The following is a 27,951-nucleotide window of genomic DNA, read 5'->3' as shown; positions in this document are numbered from 1 at the left end:
ATCATCCTAGCCAGGCTGGGCCATTGAGGCCAGGGGTGACGTGTGTGTGTGTGTGGGGGGGGGGCACTGACTCCAAAGGTGCCTCTTCATAATGCGTCCCAGGCAATGAGGGTCCATGCTTTCCCGGTGCTTATCCAATGAGGGTGTTCTCCCAGGCATCTCGCCACTCTCCTGTTTGCTTCCTGCCCAGGGAGGGAGGGGGGGGGCATGTTTGCGCCCTGCCTAGCGGTAAGCCGGCTCCAGGATCCGTGTGCTCTGTGTCTGTGTGGGAAGGTAACTGGACAGAACCCCTTTGGGCCTATGGCAGTTTCCAGGGGAGGCATGGGAGAGAAAGAGGGACCCCGAAGTGACGGGAAGACAATGCAGCCGCCCCTAAAGCGAAGGCGTATTTCTAAGGAGTTGGCTGCTTTGCTTTGGAGACCAAGCCAGAGAATGAACTGCAGCCCCAGCTGTGGAGCAGTGAGTGGGGTTCAGTCTGGAAGAGCCGCCTGGGTGGTAAGACAACACCCCCGTGTGTGTCCGACACACTCCGATTCCCAGCCAGGGAATTATCTGATTTTTATGAAGCAGTGGCTGCAAAGCCAAGGATGTGATTTCCACTCTATAGATGGGGAAACTGAGGCACCGAGAGACTTAGCCAGGGATGACGTGACCAGATGGGTGGCGCCTCCATCTTTGGAGAAAATAAGGATGGAAGACCCTTTCCCAGACCCTCACTGTGAGGCACCTAGCAGGGACAATAGTCAGGAGCCTCCACGCAGCCTGGCCTTCCTCCCCCGAAGCCCCGAAGTCCAGGCACCCTCCCTCCTTCCCCTTCCAGCCTGCACTGTCCCAGGGACCCATGTCCTTAGCTGTAGAGCTGGGCAAGGCTGGGCCTCTCAGAGACTATCCTTTTCCCAGAGCACCGTTCTAGACGGATGGGGAGAAGGAGGGGCGGCAGGGAGAGAGGGTGAGGGATACAAGGACATAAGCCCCACTTGTGGGAGGTTTAGCGAGAAAGGAGTGAAATCCCTCCTCGTTGGATTTGGAGCCTTAACAGGCTCGCTCCTGTGTAAAGCACACAGGAAGGTGGGATTTGTGCAGGGATGAGAGGTGTGCAGAGAGGAGGGGACATCCTACGATGAAAATCCGGGTGCAAGGGCCCCGTTGCCCTGTGTCCTGGGCCCCTGGCCCCCTGGCCCCCCTGCCCTGCTGAGGCCCGCCAAGCTGGCATCCCAGTGGCTCCTCTTCCATTCATGGGACTTGGCCCGCACACTCCTGTCTGGCCCATCAGAGGAATCCCTTTGTTCCCAGCACTGCGGGGGGTGGAGGAAGCAGCCTGCTTCTGCACAGAGTGACAGCCTCTGCCCCAGACAGTGAGGTCTGGAGGGAGACACAGGGCCCACCCACCAGGGGCGGTCTCAAGGTCGGGGCAAGGGAACGATGATGAGGATTTTATTTATTTATTTTAATCTATTTTTTATTGACTTCAGAGAGGAAGGGAGACGAAGAAAAAAATACAAACATCCATGATTACAAGAGAATCATGGATCGACTGCCTCCTGCACTCAAGCCCCATCCTGGAGTTGGAGCCTGCCACCTGGGCATCTGCCCGATCGATGGGGAATCAAACCGTGACCTCCTGGTTCGTAGGTCCATGCTCAGCCACGGAAAGCTGACGAGCATTTTAGAGCAAAGATGGATCACGTTGGTGGTGGCATCCGTGGCCTCAGCTTTGAGAGCCGGCTGCCGCCTGCGAATGGAGATCACTTCCCTGAAGATCACACGCTGCTGCTGGCAAGCCCTCCAGCCTCCAGACCAGCAGGTCCAGGCACACAGCCTCCCAAGCTAGCCCCCATTCTGCTCAGGGCACCCTAAATATATGCGTGTACACACTCCCAGGCAGCATTCCCATGCTCAGCACTGGAGGCTTGCCCCCCCCCCCCACCTCCCCGCCCCCGCCCCTCATCTGAAAGCAAGTGGACTTAATGCGAAGTGTGGCCGGCTTCCAGCACCAAAAATACATCTTGCGATCCGAGAGGCTACTGTTTGGCATCTATTTGTGGGTCTGGAGCTACTGCTGTGACGGAGAGAGGACCGCCCCCCCTCCCCCCGCACCAGCATTGGCTGGTTGCCGATTTGGGCCTGTTTCCCCCAAAGGCTAAGGCCTCCTTCCAAGGGCCCCAGGAGGGCTACGCAGCCAGACTCACCCCCCTTTGCAGGGGACATTGTAGCCATGGCTCCCAGGGGAAAATTCAGCTCCATTTCAGAAGGCCCTCGCCCTGTTCGCTCCCACTTCTCCTATCCTCTTCCCCAAGGTCACCCGTCTAGCGGTGAGCAGAGAAGAGGCCTGGGCCCGGGAGCCACAGCTGACTCGGCAAGAGTGAGGTCCCAGGAGCACGGGGACCAGTGGGGGGGGGAGTGGTTGGAATGGAGAAGAACCCTGCTGAGTTTTCGAGGGTTTTCCAAAAACGACAATTTTATATAAGACGACCATGCTCCCTGCATCCATTTGATAAATATTTATTAAATACCCACCACGGGGCTGAGCTGGCTGCCCCTCCTCACAGGAAGGAGGCTGCACAGCGAGGCACTGGGCCGAAGCGTGGCGAGTCCCTGGGAGCTGTGGGTTTGACACTAGTTGGGCAGGATGAGGGAGAGGACATCAAAGCCAGATAGATACCAGAAACCTCGGGTCCCAGAAAGACATAGGCAGGCCTAGGGGTAGAGAGCCTGCTAGATTATTAGCGTGATTCCTAAGGAGAGAGGAAAAAAATGTGTGGAAGAGATAATTATGTGCTGCCTGTGAATTCCTTAAAGGAAGAAATCTAATAAATTCGATGTTAATACATAATATTTGTGGAATAAATGAATGAAGGGATGGATACCCAGTGAAAAAAGAAGTGAGGTTATCTGGACACCTTTAAAGACCAAGGATGTTGCCTAGGAGGATTACAGTATTATAATTATGGGCTTAACTAATAAGATCCGTATTTTTGCATTAGCTGATTAGGACTGAACGTATGAATAAATATTTCCATTTTAATGATACCATTAATTCTTCCAGTGCTTTTAAATATGGCTATTTTAATTCTTTCAACTGTCTGATGATGGATGGTAGAAATCCCCATCTTACAGATGGACAAACTGAGGCCCAGAGATGTTAAGACTTCTTTGTCCAGGGTTCCTCCCCATAGACCAGGGTAGTGTTCTTCCCATTGTTATGTTGACCACGGGTATGGCCACAATCTCTCGGGACTCAAGTCTCAGCCTCACTGAGTGGCAGTGGGAACTGAGTCTCACTGCCACACTGCCTTCAATGTGTATTCCTGCCTGTCTTCTCTCTCTCTCTCTCTTCCTCTCTCTCTCTCTCTCTCTCTCTCTCTCTCTCTCTCTCTCTCTCTCAGAAATAAAAGGGGAGGCTACAAATGAAGGATAGAAGAAGTGGAGGAATTTGTTTCATTTTATCCTTTCTTGCCCTCTATTTAGAATTTATTTCTGGGCCCTGGGTGGTATTCACCCAATTGCATTAATGCAATTTAATTATTTAAATTGTATTATAATCTTTCGAAGATGTGATTAACTTGAAGCATGAGGAAGAGATGTGACCTATGCCAGGGTCACAGAGCACTTGATTTAGAACCGGAGGCTTTCAGCTTTATCACCTAGATATTTCCAACCGACCGACCGCCGGCCAGCTCAGGCATCGGTGGCCAGCCTGATGCCCCATGCATCAAACAAATGGGAGAAATGCTGTTGCAAAACCTCCCAGTGCCTTCTTCAAATCATCTCCCTTAATAAATTGTGGTTTAGATGGAGTCTACCCAGCGATAAGGAGGTAGACTAGACTTGTCTGGATGGGGAGACAAGATCTACTTATAGAGAGAAATTAATAATAATATAGGGTAATTTATGATAATTGCCTGGAGGGGTGCCAACAATGAATGCTAAAGGAGTTCGCAGAAGAGAACAAGTACGGATCAGGGAAAACAGCTTAGATTATTTCGTGGCTCCACAGGACACCGCTAAGGGACCAGGAGACAGATTTCAAGCTAATGACAAGGCAGAGAGAATGTTTGAATCAGTAGCTAATTTCTGCAGATGAAGGAGAGCCGGGGTTGCCCCCAATCCCGTATTGAATGGACAATTGTGATGTCCATTCAAAAGATGACAGGTGAAGAGTCTCCATTTCTTTCCTTTTTCCTTGTTGATGGCTCCTAAGGCTTAGAGAATTTTCTGCAACTCTGGGGTTTCCGGAATAAAAATGCTTCCCCTTATTTTTAACCACTGAAGACTGTGGCCACGAGAGGGCAGTAGAGGGGGGTGATGCCCAGTCAACTCTCTGGTGCTGGCTTCTCCAGCAGGGAAGACGCAGATCCCGCGAACTGGCCGGGGTCTGGCTGGCAGGCCCGGTTCCGAAAGCCGCCGCTTCCAGAAGCTGCGGAGATACCCTGACTCCTCTTCACGGGGTGCCATCAGCGGCCATTAGGGCACCGCCGCCGCCGAGGCATGGCCATTTGGAACCCAGAAAACCCTCTCCCCTTGTTATTAAAATAAGTTATCTTAAGGCCACCTCTTGGAATCCCCCCCGCCAGGCAGGCGCCGGGTCTGGGTCCAGCAAACTCCCTCCCTCCGTGCCCTCTGCTCACCGGGACCCCTAAGAGCTGGGGAAGCATGCGATTCCCAGCAAGACTCATCTCTGCGTTATGAAAATCATAATTCATAACAACTTCAAATCTCCTTTGACAGCTTGCTGGCTTTCCGAAAAATGCACCAGCAGAAAGAAATTTGCTCCCATAGATTCTGAGACCCCCATCCCTAACCCCCCCACCCCCCAATGTCAAGGCCGGCCCCTCCCCATCCACCCCAAAGGAGAGATGGAGAGGGTGGTGTGCAGGGTGCGCGCGGTGACCGGCTATGCTAAGGGTGGTGGTGGGGGGGAGAGAATGCATGCCCCCCTGCCCTCACCCTCCTCTCCTGGGGTCCCCCCAGCTCTCCCCGCACCCGGGGGGCGAAGCCAGCTCGGCTGGCCAAGCCCCCACCCGAATTCCCAGGCCCAGACAGGCAGGATTCCCCCCCCCCCCCCGCTGCCCCTTGGCACTGAAGGGGTCCGGTGGTGGGTCCGGGCTGAGCTGGGTGCCTGGAGGGCAGAGGGGCGCCCCCTCCACCCCCACCTTCCCATCCCCTCTACCCCCCAACTCCCGGTGCCAAACGCGCGTCTCCTTTGTTGACAGCTGGCGGAGGAGGGCGGGGAGGGCGGGGGGGGGGGGCGCAGGGGGCTGTGGCGGGCGGTGCCAGCGGCGGGCGGGCGGGCGGCCGGCAGGGAGCGGGTTAAGGCGCGGCCTCTATGATAATGAGCCGCCGGGACATATAGGGGGGAGGCCGGGCGCGGAGCAGCGCCGCCGCCGCCGCCGCCGCCGGGAGCCCGAGCTGCAGCCGGAGCAGCGGTGTCCTCGCCAGCCGGCCGGGAGCGGGAGCGGCGGGGCAGCGGCCGGGAACCCTCGGCCGAGAGGGCGAGCGAGCCACCAAGGAAGGGGAACCCCCCCGCCCCCAGCGAGCAGGGGAGCGCCAGCGCAGAGGACCTTCCCGGCGGCCTGAGCCAGCCCGGCTCCCGGCTCCGGCTCCCGGAGGAGGAAACGGGCTGCGAGCGGAGCCGGGGAGCGGAGGGAAGGAAGCGAAGCGCCGCCGAGATTGCTGATGTCAGAGCAGCCCGGAAAGTCGAGCTGGGAAAACCTGAAGGCAGCCCGGGCTCCGCCGCTTCCCCTGGACCGGCACTGGCACCACCACCGGCACCGGCACCGGCACCGGCACCGCCGCGCGCCCGCCCCCCACGCCCCCTCGGCGCCGCCCGGGGCCCCCGCGAGCCGGCGGCCAGCGCCCGGGCACCGAGGCGGGGCGCGCGGACCGGAGCCCGAGGGGCCGCCACCCCGGGCACACAGCTAAGTGGCCGGGGGCCCGCCGTGGATTTTCCATGCATGTGGACTCCGCCGTGCGGATGGGCTTCATCCCCCGGTGACGGCGAACCGCGGGCCAGGAGAGGGGCAGCGCGCAGCCCCCGGCAGCCGGCGGCCCCGGAGCCCGAACCGGAGACGCCAGGACAGACGGACGCCGCCGCCGCGGAGCCGGGTAAGCGGCCTCTCCCCCGACACCCGCGCGCCCCGCGCCGGCTCCTCCTCCGGCTCCCCGGGCGCCTCTCCGGGGTCCCGGTCCCGGCCCCGGGCTCCCGGGCTCCGCTGTCCTGGGCCAGTCCCCGCGGGCGGACGTGGAGCCCTGGCCGCTGGGGCTTCTGCGCCGCCGGCTTCCCGGCCGCCGGGTGCCCGTGGCGGCGGCGGCGGCGCTCCGGGGCGCGCCTTCCCTTCCCCGCGCACCTGCCGGAGCTCTGCGGCTTCGGGGAGCCCCGGGGCGGCGGGGCTGTCCCGGGGAGCTGGGGCCGGTGTGGGCAGAGGTGGCACGAGAGCAAGGGAGCCCCAGGCCACTGTGGCCAGCGCTGGATGGGAGGGTGGAGGGGGCGTTCACTCCCGGGCCAGATCCCTGGTGGCTGGCGGCTGTTCCTTGGGAACCTGGAGGCTGGGGAATGGAAGAGGAAGCTGCGCGGGCGCCAGGGGGCCTCGGGGAACCAGTCCGAGGTGCTGAATGGGGAGACGCGCCCCCATGCCCTCTCCCGTGCGCCCTTGTGGTGCACACCGCTGGGCACCTGCCCTGGGCTTGGGCGCCAGGAGGAGGCTGGAAACAGGAGTATTAGCTTGCCCGCCGGACCCCATGGGAGCCCTCTCGCCCCACCCCCACAAGGGATGGAGGGACCTTAGAAAATTCTAGTCCTTTGGATCCATCCCACAGGTAGTCTCCGTCAATGGTAGTCAGGGGCTGGCTGGGTGGATGGCCAAAGAGAGAGTCACCAAAAATTGTCCTTTCAGCTCCCAGACAAACATCCATCCGTGTAGCATGGCCCTTGCCACGGAGGCGTTACCCACTCAAACTCAGGTCCGGAGTGATGGAGACAGTGGGCATGGGGAGTACAGGACCTGGGGTTCCGGGCCAGCGAGGAGTCCACACTGAGAGCCCCCTGAGGCGGGCAGGGGAAACGTGGCCAGGTCTCCTGTAGAGGATCTAGTTAAACGGCGGCAGTGGCTTTGCAAGGGACACAGGACACGGCCAGCCTGAGGGACCAGGGCTGCCGGCTGATCTTGGCAGTGGCTGGGGGGCACCCAGCAGCAAGTAGGAACCTGCAGAAACGCGGGGACCGTTCATTCTCTTCCTTGTGTGCTCCGTGCCCTGGACGAGATGAATGAGTATCTGCGCTGGGCTGGACATTTCAGGGGTAGAGTCAAATTCGGCTCTCCCCTCCTGGGGTGATAGCGGCCTTCCCCCTGCCTCCCCCCCACCCCCACCCCCATACCGCTGTGCTTCTTTCTCAGACCTTGAAACCCCCTTCCTCTTCCCTCTGGGCAGCTATGAATTCTGGGGCCTTCCACAGCGCCCACGGAGCCCGGGGAAGAGGGACGTCTGGCAGGAGGAGCGGAGTATTCCTGGTGGCAGTGCCCACGTGGGAGGCGCTCACCCCAGAAAGCGCGTGGAGTTGCTAGCAGCCCTCTGGCCTCTGGCCTCCCGGCTGGGAGAGAGAAGGATCCCTTAGAGTCCCCCTCACCTCTCTGAGCACCAGGTGAAACTCATTACCCGCAATTGTGATCTCCCCTCCTTGGCCTGGGGGAGGGGGGTAGGGGGGATGAGGAGAGAGAGGAGAAGGGACCAAGGAAACCGAAGGAGCACAGGTCAAGATGCCCTAGCCAGGGGGGGGGGGGGTCTCTTTCCCCTTCTTCCACCCGCCGTCTCCACCTTTCACCCCATCCCTTCCTTGTGCGGAGCATTCCCTAAAGGAGCCATTGCCCTCTGTCCCCCAGCAGACGCTCCTCGGGGTCCTGCTGCTCCCTCTCTGCTCCCTTGCCGTTGTCTTCTGCGAATTGCATTCGACCTGGCACGTTGGCTTGCAAAACACTCACACGGGAATGGCATTGGGAGCCATGGGTGGTGGAGATGGTGGTGCTGAGGAGCATCAAGGTCCGGCCTGGCAAAGTACCGGCAGGTCTCCTCTGCCCCGGGGACCCCAAGTCTGGCGGGGGTGGGGGGGTCCCACCTGGCCTTTCCTCTGGCAGGACACAAGGGTCCTCCAGGTGCCTCACAGCCTGGGGCAGGGCGGGGGCTGGTCCGCCTTCCACATCTCAATGAGGAGGGGTCAAAGGTGGTGGTGCGTGTCCACTACCTAAAATCAGCCTTGTCACCCACCACAAGGTCACCGGCCCCTTCCGGGGCTGGTCTGACTCCCTGCCCCTGTCCCCAAAGCTCGGGGGGCCACGCACCCTCTCCCCCGGCTGACCGTCTGAAGCTGCAGGTGTGGGAAACATAAAAGTTCACCGTCTGTTTTTTCCCAGAGTCTGTGCTTCCAAGGAGAACACCCTCAAAGGGTAGCTCCTCCTCTCTCAGGTCTCTTTCCCACCTACAGACACCGCTGGGGATCCCATTAATCTGTATGTCATGGGCACGCTACCCGGACACCCATAGAGCGCGGGAGGGGACGCCGGCGACAGTTACATACGCGGGGCAGCCGCTGGCAGCGGCCTGAGCCCGCCTGCTCAGGTGTTGGGGAATATTTACGGTCCTGGAGTTGGCACTGTTTGGGGGTTTTATAGTCTCTCTCCTTTTCTCTGGCTGCCTCCTCCAGACGGGGGGTTCTGGGGAGGGGGGCGGGGAGAGGCTGGAGACTATTCCTGTCTCCAGCAGCAACAACCCCCCTCCCTTCCCGCCCCCCCCCCCCCCCCCAGCTGTCTCTCTGCTGCCACACAGCTGTCCGGACACACACAGGCCGGGCCCAACATACTTCTGTCCATCACAGCCAATGTGGAGGCCGGGAGCTCTCAGCCAAGCCCCCCATCCCCCCCACCCCATCCCCATTCCGATCATAAAGCGATGGGAGCATTGTGTTACAGTCTGTTAGCGACAAATAACCCAGAACGTGACCGCGGGGGAAAGGCAGAGCCGGAGTGGAGGTGCTGTACACCCCTCCCATCACCGCCACCCTCGCCCAGGGGCAGTCTGTTATCAATTCATTATAGGGGGACACTCCGTTTCTCCCCCGCACATATGCTCCGTTCAAACCGTGATGAATGGACCCCGTTCCCTGATGGGAAACAGTTTTTTCACGTGGTGACAAAGATTCCGTGCCTGATTAGGGGAAATGAGGCCAGGGGTGTGTCCACGTCTTTTCTGGTCGTTTCTAAAGGGGAGCCCTGTCTTCCCAGGGTCAAACAGCTGATCCCCAGAGAGGGTGGGATGCTCAGAAGTAGACTCAACCCCCCCCCCCTTTCTCTGGGGGCCCATTGGCTGGCACAGGGCATATGGAACTGCTTTATCTAGCTCCAGACTCTTCCATCTGGAACTGAGGGCAGAGAGAGAGGCGAGAAAGTGCTTTGTTGGGGAGCAGGGCCCCTCCTGGGTAAGAGTGTAAAGAAGGAGGGGGGATGGAGGGGGAGCTGAAAGGGAAGGTGTAGGCCTGAGCAGGGCACAAGTGCCCGCTCTCACAGCTGGTTAACCATTAACCCCTGCCCTGCCCTGCCCTGGCCGCAGCAGTGGGTGAGGACACCCTCAGAAACCAGAGGACGAGCAGGTGCTGCCCGCGTCCCTTGTCCCAGCAGAATATTCACTGTCTCCCCTTACCAGCTCCAGCCCCAGGCTCAGTTCTGGCCTCTACTTACCCTTTTCTCCCCCTCTTCCCACCCCCTACCAGTTGGCCCACCATCCTGGTACTGCCAGTTAGTTGCCTGCATGGTAGGGTCTTGGCAGCGGCCAGGATTCCAGCAGCACGCTGGGGAGAATCAGGAGCTGGTTCCTCACTGGTCTCCAGAGCAGGAGCTCCCAGCCCGGGTTCTAGACCCTGTCACACAGGAGTCAGCCCAGGGTTACCTGGGGGCGGGGCTGTGGGAGGCAGCTGATGCCCAAGTTTCAGACACCTCCGTCTTCCTGCTTCCGGTGCTTCTCGCCGTGGGTCTGCCTTAGGAGTCCCCATGTTGGCCTCTGAGATGAGGTCGTTCGATCAGGGGCCTTGTCAGAGCTCTGTTTCCAGCTCGCCAGACCTGGTATCCAGAAAAAAACAGCAGGTGGACCCCAAGATGCAGACCAAATGGGTGCATCCCAAAAGACTCAGGGCCTGATGTTGACAGTCACAGGTAGACAGAGTGAAGCAGGTGACAAGAGAGGACAGTAAAGACAGAGAGACTGGCAGTGTGGATGGAGCAGAAAGAGCTGAGAGCTACAGCAGAAAGCACATGGGAACAAATGACCCTCCCGGGCCGATGGGGGGTCCTTCCCATCCTCCCAGGGAAGGCCAGGCTCCTCTGGGCGAATGGGAAGGCCGAAGGAGCAGGTTATCGCCACTAGAGGGGGCTCTTGAAAACCAGGCTTGGTTTTTGTGCCTTTTTTTTAATAGACGAGAAAAAAATAGATGAGATATATTAGAAACTACCAGCTGTCACTACCCAGAGACCACAACTGGTGGAGTCATCGCCAGGGGGACCTCGGGACCCCGTCTGGTGGCAGGGGGGCCGGCAAAGGCGCCTGCAGCATTAAGCAGGGCGCCCCAGGGTGGGGAGCAGCCGGGGAGAGGCCCATCCCAGCAGGATGCCTGGGGGTGTGAGGCCTGGAGGAGGGCTGCCTCCTTCTCCAGTTAGCAGGCACTCAAGTCTGCAGGCTGGTCTGCCAGGAGGCCCTTGCCTGTCTTTATCAGCAGTAAAAGTTTTTGGCTCATCCCCAAGGCGCCTGCCCATGCCTCCCCTCCTCCCAGCTCCCTGCGTGAGGACTTTTTCTGAAACCCGCCCAGGTGGTGGCAAAACGATTTCTGGAGAGACTGTTTTCAAAAGATCTTTCGGGACCGGAGGCCTGTCCACCACGGCGCATCGCTGATTTAATCTCCTTCGTCTTCATGTTCTCGGTGGGAGCCTTTCTCCGAATGATAATTCCCCCTTTCATTTCCGCGCAGGACGGTGGGGGGAGCGCCGAGGCCACGATGAGAGATAATAACTGCCCAGGAGGGTGTGCGGGGCCGTGGACGTGGGGGCGGGCAGAGGGCCAGAGCCGGCATCTCCTCAGATCTGATAGCAGCCCCTGATAGTGCATCTCGGTTTCCCTTCTACTCACATTGACCTGGGGTCAAGGAGGGGAGAGGGAGAAAAGAAAAACAAGATAAATGAATCGTGTTCCGGAAGTGTAACCCTGCTTTTCCTTGGCTAAGATTCCTTTCGGTGCGCGAGAGCAAAGGCAGTTAGGAAGCTCAGCGGTGTTGGAGAAGGAAGAGGGAGAGGGGTCCTGGGGTCGGGAGCGAATAGCCTGTGAATGAACCCCTCTCCTGGGCCCCCAACACCCCCCTTCTCCGATGGGCAGCCCAGGGCTGCCCACACTGCTCCAGGGCTCCCTTGCTTTGTATTGAAACAGTCTCCCCCTCCTTTCCCCTTAGTTGGGAGATGGAGGGGTGGAGGGAACGAACATCCCCTTCAACAGGAACCCCCCCCCATTGGAGCTGTACCCACACTGCTGGCCCTGGCAGCGAGCAGAAGACACTGAACGCAGGGACTGCGGTCCATTTCCCTGAAGCGGGCAGAAACTGATCACGTAGGTCAGGGGTGGGCAAACTGCGGCTCACGAGCCATATGCGTCTCTTTGGCTTCTTGAGTGCTCTAACACCACTTCTTCAGAATAGACTCGCCCAGGCCAAAAACCGACTTCTGCACATGGGCCATGGAGTTTCAATGGCACTGTACGTGGTATTTTGTGGAAGAGCCACACTCAAGAGCCAAAGAGCCACATGTGGCTCTCAAGCCGCAGTTTGACATAGGCAGTGTGGCTGCACCCAGCACAGAAGGAAAATGCCATGGGTCCTGCCTTCAAGAAAGGGACAGTATCCTAGGGGGAGGGAGCCGGACAGCAGCCAAGAGCCCCCCCAAAGAAGCTTAGCCTAAGGCAGCACGTAGGCCACTGGGCACTGGGACTCAGGAAGTGAAAGGGCAGAAGTTACTGGAAGCCCTTGCTCGGGGCCATGCAAGGTGCCTTGGAGTGGAGCCAGCAATGTCCAGTGCTGATAAGGAGAGGCCGGGAGAGAGACTCAGGTGCCTGAGAGCCTCCCAGTGGCCGGGCAGGTGGGGATGACTAAACTCTCATTCCTCAGCCTCCGAGCACTGCCCCTAAGCATCCTTTCCCCTCCTTCTGCTCCACAGGCTAAAGGACAGCCGGACAGACTGCACTGGGGTTGTTTTCTATTAGTCCGTGTCCTGTCCTAGAGCGAGGTCCGCAGGCCCACTCCCTGGGGGTTCACATTGTATTCTATGTAAATCGCATCCCTTTCCGGCCCCCTGGAGCTGGCAGGGCGGCCCTTCCGGAGACGCTATTACTCATCCGTGCTCGCATCTCATCTCGGTGTCCAGAACCCCGCTGCTCCTCACCCTCTCCCATCCCGGGGAACTCTCCACCGGGGAGAGCGTCCAGCCTGCACCCCTGCCCTGGGGCTGAACAGAGAGGCCCTGAGGGACCCCCAAACTATCTGCGCAGAAAGAAGGCAGGGAGGGGTGCGAGGAGCGAGGTTAGTGGGGAAAGGCCAGCTGCGGCCTGGTTTACAAACTGCCTGTCATCTTAATCCTGGAAGGTAGAGCTCTCCCGCCTCCTTGAAGTGTTCAGATCCAGTCCGGGGTCCGGGAGGCCCTTGGCCTGGGAGGCACAGAACCAGCGGGCGTGCCTGGGCTTTCTGCAGCCTCTGGGGCCCCCTTACCAGTGTGTGCTCTCTAGAAATAGGGGAGACCTCTGTATGTTTCTGAAGACTTGGTGACCCCTCCTCTCAAAAATATAAAGAACCAGCCTATGGCCCAGAATCCCCCCTCAGTTGCTGGGTCCTGCTCTGAGGGTTGGACTGAGGCTCCCATTGAGGAACAGCCCGCCTCCCCCTCTCCTCCATCCACAGGAGTCCAGGGCTGAGAGTTATACAGGAGACATCAAGCTGGGGCTCTGAATGCATGCCAGGGGGAGCCAGGCCAGGGGGAGCCAGGCGTTGGAATTGCCCTGCATCTCCGGGCAAGTCCTGTCCCTCTCCGATGAGCAGGCAGGGCAGGGGGCATCTCCCCTCGAGGGAGAGAGGGTGGAAAGCTCCAGAGGAGAGGAAAAGCTGGGAGAGCTACCCGCAGGGCAGGAGAACAGGGGCAGCCAAGTGACTGCTTTGAAGTGCTTTCCTGCTTCACACACGCAAAGACCTCGCCAGGCTGGGTAAATATTACGTTGGCCTCTGACCTCCCACCTCCCCCGGCTGCTGTCCCAGCTCCCCCAGTCTTTCTCCTGAGTAACAAAGGTACCCAAGGGAGAAGAGCCTGTTTTCTGAACTCGGGGTCCTCCTCCGAGGGATGGGAGCCCAGCCCGAAGCAGACAGGACCTGGAGGTGGTGTTTCCCAGGAGCGAGGGGGGTCAGGATGTCACAGTCCCCTGATAAGACAGGCCCCCCCCCCGCCCCTGCCCCAGATGCCTAGACCATCCTGGCAAATCCCTTGACACTCTTTGGAACTCAAACCACACCACCAGGGTTTCTTTTAGGCAAATACCCCCCTGAGGTCCATCCGGAAGGTAAGAAAACTCAAGTCTGCCACCCACGCCCACTCGGAGCGGCCCAGGACCCCGCTGTGAGAGGCTTAGAGGCTGGGGAACCGAGCCCTCACCCTGGTGCTGGAGGTTGGGTCCCACCATGAAGATCCCAACAGATGGCCAGGAAGAAGCTGGTGTCAGAATAGGGTCCTAATGGGCCAGCACAAAGGGCCCACCTTCACACATGAGCTTCTCCCCCTTCCTGAGAGATTTCTCACCTCCCCACCATTTGCTCCCTGGTCCCCCGAGGGAGGGCAGAGGGCCAGGAGACAGAGCCACAAGACGCCCTGGGAGAGCTGGCCCCTGCCCTGTCCCCAGCACCATAGCTTCTCCGTTCGCTTGGTGGCGGTGGCTGCTTCTCAGGTCTCCCCAGTGGCCTCTGTGTCGGAAGCCAGGCAGAGCAAGGTGGTGAGGGGATTTGGAAAAAGGACAATTGCTGCAAACATGTACTATTATCCCAAAACTGAGAGCAGGATCGAAGCCAAGCGAGGGACAAGTTCTTCTCTTTCTCTGAATCTCTGAATGTGTTTGGGACATTCTGAGGGGGGGAAAAGATGAGATTTTATTTAAAGAAGATCTGTGTGCTAAAGGTTTTTATATTTAAAAATAGATAAAAGGCTGAAGACTCAGTAGAGACGGGAAACAGAGCAGGAGGCCACTGGTGCCTGGCTCCTGGCTGGCATTAGTTTTGAGATCCTCTCCTGAGGATATGACGTTATTGATTTCTAGAGAGAAAGAGAGAGAGGGTGAGAGAAACATCGATCAGTAGCCTTCAGTATGTGGCCCGACTGAAGATCAAACCCACAGTCTTTTTGGTGTAAGGAACGACACTCCAACCAACGGAGCCAGCTGACCAGGGCTCGTGGTTAGCATTGAACCAATGGGACTGGAATTTGAATTCTGAGTTTGCTATCCTTCCACCTGGGTCCTGGTGCCTTCATGTCTAGGAGGGGGGTGAACGAGACTGTCATAGAATTGGTAAGGTGGCATTTTTCCTGGGAGTCAACCTCCACGGCAGGGCATGGGGCAGCTCCCACAGGCCTCTGCCTGCCTGCAGCAGGCTTACATCTTTCGGCAGACAGAGCTCCTTGGAGTATGGGCATGCAGGGGGCATGCAGGGGGCATAAAAGACATGAGCAGGCTCTGCGTCCCAGCACCCAGCAGGACCCTGGGGCACCGGGATGAGATCCTCAGCCAGCTCCTGTCATTGGTCAGATCACAGCAGGAGGTCTGGGGGACAGCTCGGCTGTATTCTAGCCCAAGGAGCTGCCCGTGGCCCTCCCAGCTGGTGCCCAAGAGCCTTGTTGGAAGTGCAGAGCGTGGGGAGGTGGCTCACAGAGGAGCGAGTCTATGCAGTCAGAGCACGGCCCAAGAGCCAGCTGTGGGAAATGAGTGTGGCAAGGTGCCTCTATTTTCTTTTCTAACGTATTATTTTAAAAAACACATTTGAGCTACAAAGGAATTAGGCGTTCTATGTTAGAACACTGGGGGGAAACGTTTCTGAGTATTTCCTAGTGGCTTTTACCCAGGCCCACACAATAGATGTGAAACCCAACTCCACATGGGGGTGGGGTGGGAGGGAGGCATGGCCAGTCTCTGTCTTATCTCTAGGAAGTTTGCTGGCCCCAGCCTAGCCCAACACACCCTCTGAATCTGCCCACTGAGCCACCTTCCCTTCCAGTCTCCCCCTCCCCGACCTCATGCCCAGAAGAGGCAGGCCCCTCACAGTGACGATCCCATGGAGCTGTCCCCTCCCCTTCACTGCCAGTCCGCTGACCCTTAGGACACACTGACTGGACTGCCCACTGCTGACTGCCTCCCGCTCTGGGCTGGATGGTGTACGAAGGGCCTCTTCTCTTCAGTAGCCCCACCAGCTTGCCCCCAGGCACAGCCGGCCTTGCTGTTTGCACAGCCAATGATTCTGGCAAGGTGGAGCTCCCATCCCTTCGCAAGAGGCCCTGTCTGCACTGTTTGTGTTTCGGCCTCTAGGCTCAGCATTCACTGGGGAGAGGGTGAGACAATGACCCCAGCAGCTGCCTGCAGAGTGCCAGCTGGGAGCACCCCTCCCACCTTCCACCTCCCATCCCAGCGCCTTGGGCCAGCCAGGTTTTGTGCACCTCACATCCATGGGCACGTCCTCAGGCAGCCAGGCCCAGCCCAGAGGGGATGGGGGAGAGCTGGGCTCCAGAGGGCCCGGACCAGGCCGCCTGACTGGCTTCCATCCGGCACCCCAGTTTCCTTAGCCCAACTTTTCTCCAGTGGTGCTGTCCCCGGGGCCTGAGGGGAGAGAAGGGACCCGGCTGCTGAGGACGCAGGTGTTTCTGGCCGAGGACAGGAAAGGGCTGCACACCTGTCCAGGTAGAGGAACACTAGGAGCTTCCCAGGAGCCTGCCCAGCAGGAGGGAGGGCCGGGGACTTGTGAGGAGACTGCACCTAATTCCATGTGGTTGGGCAAATGTTTGTTGGCTGGCTGTGCCGGCTCTTGAGGACCGTGCAATGTGCCAAGGAAGGAAGGGTGTGCACACAATACTATTGCCCACGTTCGACGTAAGTGCTGCAGGACCGAGGAGATGGCATCTGGAAAGGGAGGAGCCCTATCATTTGGAGAAGTCAGGCAGAGGCTGGGAGCCGAGGACCAGGTCTGAAGAAGGGATTCCTGCCCGGCCCGGGTGGTTCAGTGGTTGAGCATCAACCTATGAGCCTGAAGGTGTCTCAGTTCGATTCCCAATCAGGGCACGTGCCCGGGTTGTGGGCTCCATCCCCAGTAGGGGGCGTGCAGGAGGCAGCCAATCAGTGATAGTGATTCTGTCTCATCATTGATGTTTCTATCACCCTCTTCCTCTCTGAAATCAATAAAAATACTATTTTATTTTATTTTTTCTAAGAAAAGGGATTCCCGTGTGGAGCAGAAAGGTATAATAGCTGGTGGCTGAGACACCACCGGGCCTGCCCCCAAGTCCCTAATCTTGAGTCTCCCTGTTTGCTGCTCAGTGAATTCGAGGAAGACAAAGTTGCGAAGTGAAGTGGAGTGTCAGGCCCGCAGCTGCCGGCCTTAATGCCATGGCAAACAGAGCCGGTTCTCACACCGTCACCCCCACGAGGCCGGGGAAGCCCCGGTCTCCCCGGGAGCCAGATTCCCCCTAATCGCGTTAGAATGAGCACTCCCTCTTACAAGCAGGGGCAGACCCCTCTGAACCGAGACTGGTCAGTGCTCGGCGCAGCTCTAACTTCTAATCATTGTCATAAGCGGGAGGAGAGCAGCTGCTCGCTCCAGTCTATTATCAGCTTGGTTGGAGACAGAGAAATTTAAATGACAGTAAGATGCTTAGCAAAGAAACGCAAGTCGGTGTTAAAAATAAAGAAAACAAGACAGCTTGTTTCATCGGAATGGAAGGGTTATTAAACAGCCCTGAATTAATCAGTGATCTGCCAGGGGTTGGAAATTGAAGAGCGGCAGGGCCAGGGTGGCAGGGAGGATGTGAGTGGGGGGTGTGGGAGAGATGGCAAGTTGAAGCTGCCTGCATGCTGGGCTGGCCGCAGGGGTTGTGGAAGTGCCACCGTCCTTAGAGGGGTGGTGGGCAGCCCCACGGACAGGAAGGGGATGGTGTCACCCCAGCCTCTCTCCCTACGAAGTCCTGCTTCTGGAATCTTTGCATCTGCCACCTCTTGGGCACCCCCTGGGCCCACTCCAGTCCTCAGCCCTTCCCAGCCCTCCTTCCCACCCCTCTTTCCCACCAGAGGTCTAAGTAGGAGCCAGGTGGACTTTTCCTCTTTCACCGAGGGTCCCCAAGAACCCAACTCTGATCAGAGCTCCTCATCCCCCCCCCCCCCCCCAAAAAAAAAAAGCCTCTGTGCTGAGCTGGGGCAGAGCCTTGCCTGACTGGAGCAGAGAGCAGTGGCTGGAGTAAGTGATCTCTCTCTCCTTGGAGGTGTCGGGTGGTGGCACCCACAGCTCCAGGCGGCGGAGAAGGAGGGTGACACGCTGAACTCCGGGAGCCCACGTCCAGGTCCTGGCTCCACACCTGGTACCTTTGCCAAAATACTCCACCTCTCAGACACCCGAGAAGTCCCGCCTGCGAAAAGTGATGCTGATGCTCTCTGTCCCTCCCTGGCTTGGGTGTGTGTGTGTGGGAGTGCATTCATGGGGACACATACATGACATTTGCAGCCGACAGTGAAACGCGGTCACGGCACAGATGCTGGCATATGTTACAGGGGGCTCCCTGGGGGCCTCAGAACTAGCCATGGGAGAGGGTTTGCGGGGGGCACTGCATGTGTCTGGGAGGAGAGCTGACTTGCTCACCCCTCAGCAGGGGTGGGGGCCGAGGTGGGGGGCAGGGCCCCGTGTCTGCGTGCACATCAGCACCCACCCCTCTGGGCGTGCAATGTGCTGGATCTTGATTCAATCATTCCAGGAGCATTGGAGTTGCTCTTTGACCTCAGCATTCTTTCTCCTCAGCCCTCCCTCCCTCCCGTGTCCCTCCTGGCTGTTTACCCCTTCCCAGACTCCTCTCTCACACCCCATTCATCATGGAGGCCAGATTCCCACTCGGGGAGATCTTTTCATCTCTCTGCCCCAGGTGCCCCGCTGCCCTGGCCACCCGCCTGTCTCCCCCCCGCATTCCCTCCAGCACATTCTTCCCGTGTCAGGCTCCGGTAATTGCTCCCTTCACTTTCCCTCGGCTGCAGGGCCTGGGTCCCAGACATCAAAAGTCTCTGCGGCTCTGCACGCTCACCTGGGGCCCATGCCACTTCTGGTGCGGAGGGGCCCCTGGGCAAGTGTGCGTGCCTCTTGGCACGGCCCAGCTCCCAGGAAGACAGAGCGCTGCCCCTCTGTCTGGGATGCCAGCCGCCCAGCCACCTCCACGGGCGCTTTTATCCGGCCCCACAGCACCTGCCCCGCTGCGGGGTGTGTGTGTGTGTGTGTGTGTGTGTGTGTGTGTGTGTGGCTGTGAGCTCCCCTGTCACTTCAGAGAGGCTGCTGAAGGCGGCTCAGAGTTTCAGACAGAGAGAGAAATAATAGACACCGAAGACGGGGCGGTGCAGGGCGGGGACACAGTCTGCTTAAAAAAGCTCCCTCATAAAAAAGGAGTTAGCTTTTGATTTGAAGGCTCAGCTGTCGGTTCAGAAAAGCACTGGAGAGGAGGAGAGGCAGGGGAAGATAAGAGAGGGGACGCTCAGCCCACAGGCTGGCCGGACCCAGGGCGGGCAGAGCCCAGAGGATGCGGAGCTCCAGCATCTCCTCCTCCAGGGAAAGGCCTTCCTCTCTCCTCCTCTCCTCCCTCTCTCCTGCCGAGGGTCCCTGGATGAATCACAAGAGCAGTAGAAGTGGGGTGACCTGGACAGTATGGGGCCATAGGCTCTGGGGAGAATGGCTGCTAGGGACCAGCAGCACCCAGTTCCTTCTCAGCATCCCTGGGAGCTGGGAGCTGGGCGACCACATTCCCCGGCACAGGAAGCACCCCTCGCCCGGCTGAAACGGAGTCCTCAGCAGCCTTGGTTGCCATCCTAGGGGATAGCCGCCATCGCCAAGGAGATGGTGCCCTTGAACAGTGTTTCAAGGCAAGTCCATGGTGTTGATCCAGACCTGCAGGGTTTACCAAAAACACGTTCACATCCGTCCTCTCGGTGATTCTTATCACAGCCCTACGTGGTGTCCTTCTGTAGCTGAGGGAAACTGAGGCTCCCAAAGGTGAACTAACAGGTTCAAGGTCATCAAGTGGAAGTGATAGAGCAAGACCGGAGCCCGGGTCTGTCTCCGAAGCCAGCACGGGGAGCCAGGCCTTGTCACTGAGTCCTGTTCTGAAAACTTCCTGGGGCATCTCACCCACCCCTCTCTGCTCCTGACCATGTCCTGCTGTCAGTTGACCGATTTGTATCACATACGTCTATGTGACCTATGAGATTGTATGATCTGTGGCTTCAGGGCTCTCTGGCCAAGCCCTGCCTGCGTTGGGCATTTTTTCAAATGACTGGTGTCTTCCTGTTCTTCTCCATCCTTCTCCCCACCTCCCTCACCTAGCCAGGGACACTGCTCTCCACCCTGTGGCTTCAAGAGGAGTAATTGGCAGAATCCTTCTCACATGGTTCACTGCCTTCTTCCCTTCCACCAAAGAGCAGTTATGACAAATCACTGAGCTGAGCGTGGGAGTTCCAGCCGGGTCTCGGATCAGGCCTGCAGTGAGATAGAGCACCGGATAGCCCCGTCTCACTTCTCCTCTGCTCCCCTGGGTTCAGACTGAGGGAAAGGCCCTAGGCTAGTCCAACGCGGGGTGCTGAGGAGCGTGAGGTATGGTTCCTGCCCTCTCTGAGCCTCCAGTTCAATGGGGAAATGGGACCTGGTCCCATAGCCTGCAAGAGCCAACACTGCGATGCCGTGTGTGCTAGAAACAGCCGTTTCTGATGGACTTTGGGGGAGAGCTTGGGTGATGGGGGGCCTAAGAGTCTTCAAGAGGCTTTGAGGGATGGATGGGGTTTGGACAGGCAAAGCTGAAAGTGGAGACAGGGGTGGGGACCTCGCAGGAGGGGGGACCTCGCAGGTGGAACTGTACCTAGTGCTCTGGGGATTGGACACATGAGCCAGTGTGTTGGGAGTGGAGTCTCTGGGAGAGCTGGGAAGGGAGGCAGGGAAAGACAGAAGAGCCAGCTTGGGAAGGTCATGAACTTGAGTGCCTAGGAGACCAGCTTTGAGTCTACCTGGCACTAGAAGGTGCTTCCACGGAAGGATATCACACTCTGGCCGCAGACAAGGAGTCCGAGGCACGAGAAATGAAGCACAGCGGGCAAGGTATCTACAGCTGCCCAGGGCTCTCTCCAGCGGCATGCCCAGCCCCTCGTCCCTGGGATAGTCTTCCGTGCATTTTCAGGGAGGCCACACCAGACTTGCTGGTCAGGAGGCCCACTCTTTTGAACTCCGGGGACCCCCGACTTGTGGAAGTGGACAGTACTAATGGCTGCTTTCCCTGACTGAGGCTGAAACAGCAGGAGGGTCTCCAGATGGCCTCGGGGACCGCCACAGAGCCCCTGGAAGCAGCGGGCTGGGAGGATCCATAAGAGAAGCAGGAAGTCCTCTCCTCCAGGGACCCCCGGAGGCCATTGCATTTTCTTCAAGAGGAGGAAGACGGGGAGACTCTCTGGGGACAGGGAGTGAGTTGGGGGCCAGCCCACGGCCTGGGAGCCGGGAGGAATGCCTGGCGTTCTGTTTGAGTTGTTCCTACCCCCTTATTTTCCTCCCTCCGCCTCCCGCCGCTGCGGACCGGAGCCGTGTCATTATTCTCCGAAAACATTACAGTGGTTAATGGCAGCATAATACGCCATTATGTGGAGTCACTGTAATTTATTTAACGATTTCGTTGGGCACTTTCTACCCTGTGGCCTGCTCTGCTGCCATGTCTTCCCCCCAACTCCCTGCTCTGCCGTGGACAGAGAGGAGGCAGGAGATGCATCTCCGGGCTCCTGGGAAAGGTCACGGGGATGTCTCCGACAGGTGACAGCCAGCCGGCACCCCTCTCTCCTGGAGACAGCCCCGGGCTCCACTGGGTGGCACATGACTCAACCCCCAACCCCCACCCCCAGCCCTGCGCCGCTACCAAAGTGGGGGCCTCCAGTGTTGACCTTTAAAAGAAGGTGCTTGCCAAGTCTTACTTAACATCCGAGTGAGTGTTTCCAGACCAGAGATAAGAGGGTTTGGTTGCAAGAGAAATGCTGACTCTCGAGGCAATGTGGACTGCTGGGGATAGCGAGGCTCCAGAAAGTTCTGTGTCCCGGCGGGATGGTCCCAGCGCGGTCCTCCACCTCCCCAAGATCCTGTTTTTCCATCTGTGAAACGAGAGAATCACACCCTTCTGGTGAGACTAATGCAACACGTCCTCTCGCTCAGGCAAAGAACCTGGCTCAGGGTGCCATGCAGCAGGCCGTTGGGAATGACATTGATTATTTTTCGTGGGAGCTGCTGTGATGTTGCTGCCCATGCCATCAGGGTCCCAGGTCTTTTTACCTGAATGTGGACTTGACATGAGCCACATACCCCCACTTTTATTTTTTATTTTTATTTAAATATATTTTATTGATTTTTTACAGAGAGGAAGGGAGAGGGATAGAGAGCTAGAAACATCAATGAGAGAGAAACATCGACCAGCTGCCTCCTGCACATCCCCTATTGGGAATGTGCCCGCAACCAAGGTACATGCCCTTGACCGGAATCGAACCTGGGACCCTTCAGTCCGCAGACCAACGTTCTATCCACTGAGCCAAACCGGTTTCGGCCATACCCCCACTTTTATTCTCCGGCCTGCGTTTGGAAGGAGCCTGAGCATTCTTCCCCCTGCTCTCTAATCCCATAATGCCTACCAGACGGCCCTCCTACCAGGATGGCTTAAGCAGGGTCTGGTGTGGAGTCGGGGAAGCAGCGGGGTGACCTTTCTGAGCTCGCCATGCCCAGAGCAGGATTGCTCCAAGGGCCCATTGCTCCTAGCCTCAGCGCCCTGCTCACCTGCAGAAATTCTCCCCCTTCCTTCCCAGGGATGAGGTGGTGGCCATGGGCAGGCCCTCCTTGCTGGCCATCCTGGCCCCAGGGGGGTTGAAAGGAGCAGAGCCATGATAGGGGGAGGGGCAGGATGGGGGGAAGGCAGCTGCTTGAAATTGATTGCTCCTGTAGTTTAGTTTATACCCTGGGCTCTCTCAGCGCTGCCCGGGGGGCGACCTTTAGATAATAAAGGGAATTCTGGGAGATTTCTGACAGGCCCATGACATATGGGGCAGGTCTGCAGGGTCAGGCGTGCATCTCCCTGCGCCCGGGGCCCCCGGGTAATGACTTTGCAAAGCCAGCCCTGCCCGTGCCCCCTCCCCTGCGCCACCCCTCGAGTGAGTGTCTTTGGAGCCCTTCATCATTCAGGGGGACAACTGCAAACTTTGACAGGCCGAGAGCGCAGAGGACAAACACCGCATGTTTTGCTAAGGCCCTGCGAGAGCCCATGCGGTTTCCAGGGCTCCACCGAGCCCGCAGGGAGACCTGGGTGTGTGTGGGGGATACATAACAGAAAGCCCTCCCCAGCATGAAAAGGCCCTGGGGGGGTCAGGCACAGGCAGAGCTGGGGTGGGTGGGATAGGAGGGCCATCGGTATCTGGAAGTCACACAGTATCCCATAAGATTCTTGGGGTCTGGGAAGGGACACACTGACTGGTCCGGGCAGGAGCTGAAGAGCAGGGCAGGGGAGGCCAAAGGGCGAGAACCCTCTGCAGGGAGAGCCCAGCCCTGACTCAAGGGGATAAAGCGGGGAGAGGCAAAGCAAGCGGGCTCTCTGGGGAAAGAGGCAGCCGGATGTGCCATCCTGGTCCTCACAAAGATAGCAAGACCCCTCGGCATGAGCATGTGGATTTAGACCCTGCCCGCACACCCACCTTTTCTCTAAAAGAACAATCTGGGAGCCAGGATGCCGGGGCGCTTACCCCTCTCTGCTCTCCGTCTGCTGGGGCCGCTTAACACAGTACCACAGGAGGGGCTTCCATCGCAGGCGGGTATCCTCTCCCGTTTTTGCAGGCAAGGAGTTCAGGTCCCAGCAGGGTGGTGCCTCCTGAGGTCTGGGAAGGAAGGCTGGCCCAGCCTCTGGCCTTGGTTTGTAGGTGCCCTCTTCCCCGCGTGTCTCCTCACGTCCCTTCCCTCTGGGGCGGTCTGTCTCCGGCTCTGTCCACATTCCCTTTTTTATAAGGACAGCAGCCTTTGGCCTTACGGCCCACCCCCTGACCTCACTTTAACTCCATTTCCTCTTTAAAAACCATTTCCAAATGCAGTCCCGTTCTGAGGTACTGACTTCCCCATATGCATAGGGGGGCGGGGGAGAGAGAGACACAGTTCAACCCATCACGCCCGCCATCTGCCTTTCTTGCCAGCGCCCAGCCCCTGCCCATCACCCCACGTCTGCCCATCCTGCCAGCTAAGAGGTCGAGTCCAATGCGGCCATGGGCTTCCATGGGTCCAGGGCCTGTTGCCTGAGCAGAGAACCATACCACAGCCCACTGCTGAGCTGGACTGTCAGGCCCACCCGGAATCTCCTTCTCCCTCTGACTCCTCGGTTATTGGAGATCAGATCTGGCTTACCCACCCATAAAGAGGATCGCGTATAAAGACAATCAGGGGATTTCTCTCCTTGTGGTGAGAGGAGGCAGCCGGAAGTTGTATTGACACACACTGGGGTGCCACAGTGTCGTCGGGGTCCCCCGCTCTGGGAAGGATGCCAGGAGGGCATGCAGGCCGAGGCCCATTCCCCCACCCCCCGTCTCCCTCGCCTTCCTTCTCGCTGCTCACTCCTGGGCGAGGTAGAGCCACTTAGCTTCACATAACAGCACAGAGTCTGGGGTGGGGGGGAGGCAGGGGGAATGACATTCGATTAATGAAGCAAACGCAGCTGGTATAGCAGTGACATCTAAATTGTTCCTTTGGTCCCATTATTTTTCTGTAAAAAATTCTCCCTCTCCCCACCCCCCTTTTCCTTTAAATCGTGTGCATAAAATACGCTAATAACCATCTTGGTGTCTGTGCCTGAGTGACAGCTGAAATAAGAAAAAGACTAATCGTACCTCCTGCAGCCCTGTCACATGGAGATTAAATGAGTCTCTCTCTCCCCCTCCCCACTCCCCACCCCTCTCCCCCTACTCTTTCTCCTCTCTCTCGTGGTCTCTCCTCGGTGAGAATCATGGGCATTTGAATAATAATATTATAGGCGCCATCAGGGTGACAGTGGGGGGGAAAAATCAGCTCAAACCCATGATTATTCCTTCAGTCTAATAATTATTTAAATACCAGATAACGCCGCTCACTTTAATTGAGGCCTTTCGGCTGCCGGCATTCCCCGGGGCCTCTGCCTGCGCCCTCTCGCTCACCTTGTGCCACCAACGTGCCTGGACTACCTCCGAGGTCGGTGTCACACAGCGACGCCTGGGATGTTTGCATGTACGACCACGCCGACGACATTATGTCGGGCCCTTTGGGGTCATGCCGCCCACAGGGGACAAGCTGAGGGGGGCCCCTCTGATCTCACATGGAGACATGCTATCCTCATAGACCTCTTAAAGCAGCAGAAGAAGACTTCCGAAGTCCCTAGATGGCTGTCAGGGCCCATCAGAAAATTCCATCATCTCCTTGGCACTCTGCCCCCCGGGACCCTCTCCAGAGAGGCTGTCCCCTGAAGGTCTGCCTTGAGTCCCTTCTGCTGCAGCTCTACTCCGGGGAGAAAGAGGCTTCCTGTGCTTAGAGTCCATCGGGCCTGCCTGCCAGGCTGTCTGTAACCCGGAGGGATGTGGCCCTGGCCCTCCCACAGCCCACAGGTCACGGCTTAGGTTCCCTTCCTGAGGCCGATGACGTCCTGGGCCTAGAGGAGTCCCAGGAAGTCCTTCTCCCCGCACCGAGGGGGAAGCGCCCTCTGAGAGCTCCCATCCCTGGCCATCATCAGTCATGGCACCTTCCTTCCCCAAAACAGGGCAGCCTCCAGGCAGAACGTAACTGACTCTCAGGACCCTTTCGCCCCACGACGGAGGCAGCGCTAGACTCTTTGCGGAGTTCTGATGGCAGCCTGCCCCTGACGGACTCAGGACAGTAATTTTCTTTTCCTTTCCGAAGGTTTTCGTTTCTTCATCTAAAAATAAGTCGTGGATTGGGAGTGATCATAATGCCCTTCAGCCCTGGCCCCGAGTGGCTGCTTAAAAGGTGCTGCTGGTTGGAAAGGACATGGGGGAGGGGATGGACAGTCTTCCTCTTTACCCTCTGGCTCCTGAGGATGCTGGCGGTGTGAGCCACTGGGTAGGGCAGTGATGATAATAGGCATTTGTGATTGCCGTTAGGAAATGGATCCTAGTCAGGATAGTGGGGGTGATAAAGGGGGGGGAGGGGACGGCCATGACGGAATGGAGGTGGTGGGGCTATAGACGGGTCCAAGCCCGGCTCTAACGCCTCTTCCTGGTAGCGGTGCCTTTTGCAATAAGAACGGGACAAGTGAAAGCATGTGTGCCCGGATCGCCTGAGAAAGGCCCCGGAGTGGGCCTGCTGGCGGAGAGAGCCCTGCGCTGAGCTGAACTGGAAATGCCTGCTGGCCACATCCTCGCTGCTTAGCCACCGATGCCCGCAGCAGCTGGTGGGGACGGTATTCGATGCCTCCCCTGGCTGTCACCCACACCTGCCTCCTGAGTCCTGATCAGGGAGATGGTGTCCTCGGGCTCCCCCAAATAAAATATTCAGTGACACTGCTTCCCACAGAGGCAGCCGTGGCCTCTGCTTGGCACGGGGAGGGCTCAGAGTAAGATGTCCCCGGAGGCCCTGTTGGGAAGGCAAGCGTCCCAGCACTGCATGTCCTGGTGTGAGACTTGGGGTGAGGGAGAGGCAGGCACTGGCTCTTGAGAATGCATGTGACAAAGTGGCTTCACAAGCTAGACAGAGAGAAGAGAAGCGATGGGGAAAAGGAGGCATCGCTGAGCGGAAACTCCTGAGGCTGACATTAGCAGAAGCCCGGAGTTAGGAGAAAATAATAGGTGAACCAAGGTCATGGGCAGGTGCTCCCTGGCTTGTACCCCAATCGAGACAGAGTGTAGAACGGATGGAGGTGAAGAGCTGGACCTATTGACAAATAAATTACTGCTAATAAAGACTAATGAATGGTGACCACTTACGATGCACCAGGCATTGTTCCAAGTGCTTTATCTGTATGAACTGACTTCACCACAATAACCCCACGAGGCAGATGCTAGTGCTGATCCCCTTTTATGCAGAGAGTGAGGTGGCATCTCAGAACGGCGAAGGACCTTGACCGAGCTTGCACGACTATCCAAAATCTCAGCTCAGCGTTCACGCATTTGACCCTTGCACAGCACGGCTTCTCGTCAGAGGTACCACGGAGGGGGCCTGTCCCCCTTTCTCTGAATGCGGAGAGGAGACTTGGTCCTTGCCAGCTGGGCCCTGCTTGGGAACAGCGACCTGGCTCCCTCCGCCTTGGCATGGAAAGACAGAGGCGCTCAAATTGCTGTGGGAGTCGGTTGTCCGTGTGAAAGCCACACTCCTGAGGTAGGGCGGGCGCCTTCCCTGTCCCCTCTTCCCCCCAGGAGTCTGTGCTGCCTCCTGACTCCACTCTGCCAGCGCCTGCTGTTCCCACGCCATGGTGAACCTTGAGCCCCCTGGGGTGATTTCGCTTGGCTGGTCACCAAGAGTGGTCTGTCTCAAAGTGGATGCTGAAGGAGGCGTCGGGGGGCCGGGGGGGGGGGCAGGGGGACAGCCCAGCTGCGGGGGTCTGTTGAGAGTTCCTGACCTAGCCAGCTTTATCGGGTCAGAGGGAAGTACCTCCTCAGCTATCTCAGTCACAGACTAGAAGCTGAAGGAAGCAAGCCTCAAGGTATTATTTTATCTGAAAGAAGGGATCTTACAGATTGGCTCACTCAAGCCCCCTTTGTTTTAAAATCAAGAAATGGGCTCAGGGAGATGTGAGGCCATTCTAAAGCCACATGACACATGGCCAACAGAGGCAGGATTTGAATCAAAAGCTCCTGAGACCCCAATTCTTCCCCCATGACTGCATGCCTTCCAGCCACCAGACCAGTTTTCCCATTTCAGCTCTCGGGATTCTGCACCTCCGCCAGTGCCCCTGCAGGCGGCCGAGAGACTGCGTTGGGACTTGTGCGGTAGTAGGATAGAGAAGCTCAGCTCAGGTCTGTCCTCCTTCCTGTGACACATGCTTCCAGACTGAACCCCTTCCCTGGGTCAGGGAAAGCTGGGGATCAAAGGTCAGCCCACCGTGTTCATTCCCGTGGAGAGAAAGAATAGGAGCGAAAGAAGGAAGCCTGGAGCTCTGGCAGGATTCCTGAAGTGCGGTCTCCTGGGGAGGCTTCGGTGAAAACAGTAACAACCAGCAGAGGCTGAGCATCACGGAGTGCCAGCCAGCAGGCTGGGAGGGTCCCCTGCATTATCCCATTTGCTCTCATGACAACCAGAGAGTCGGTACTGCAATGACCCCCACGCCCCCAGAAAGGGAGGTGAGACGTGGCTTGCCCACTTTCCCAAATGTGTTCCCAAACTCTGCCTGCCAACAAAGCCACTCACGATTCAAACCATGTCTTGGGATATTGGGAAGGGAGGTGAGATGGCTGACATCATCTCTGCTACCAGGACCTTCTTCCTGTAGCCACTGGCTGAATATAATATGCATGCATGTTAGGCTAAACAAAATGTGCATATATGTCAGGCTAAACATAATGTGCTTATATGTCGTGGAGGAGGCAGGACTGTGCTGTCCACAGACTCAGGGCCGGAGTGTCTGAGAGAGCACTTTCTAA

At 58.1% G+C, this 27,951-nt stretch overlaps 1 protein-coding gene across 5 annotated transcripts in view; it reads left to right on the top strand.

Annotated features, from left to right (window-relative positions):
• Positions 1-5,347: 5,347 nt before the first annotated feature.
• Positions 5,348-27,951, top strand: part of PLXNA2 (plexin A2) — a 210,937-nt gene continuing 188,333 nt past the window's right edge. Inside the window, exon 1 of one of the 5 annotated variants that reach the window (XM_036441956.2) lies at positions 5,348-6,105. In XM_036441956.2, the coding sequence (XP_036297849.2) occupies positions 5,955-6,105 (151 nt within the window). In that variant the 5' untranslated portion in view covers positions 5,348-5,954. The remainder of the gene's footprint in view (positions 6,106-27,951) is intronic. The other 4 variants (XM_036441961.2, XM_036441962.2, XM_036441959.2 and 1 more) reach the window with 4 other exon arrangements.

The sequence above is a fragment of the Pipistrellus kuhlii genome, unplaced genomic scaffold (assembly GCF_014108245.1).
Source record: "Pipistrellus kuhlii isolate mPipKuh1 unplaced genomic scaffold, mPipKuh1.p scaffold_m20_p_18, whole genome shotgun sequence".
Classification (NCBI taxonomy): domain Eukaryota; kingdom Metazoa; phylum Chordata; class Mammalia; order Chiroptera; family Vespertilionidae; genus Pipistrellus; species Pipistrellus kuhlii.
This window is presented reverse-complemented; position numbering and strand designations above follow the sequence as displayed.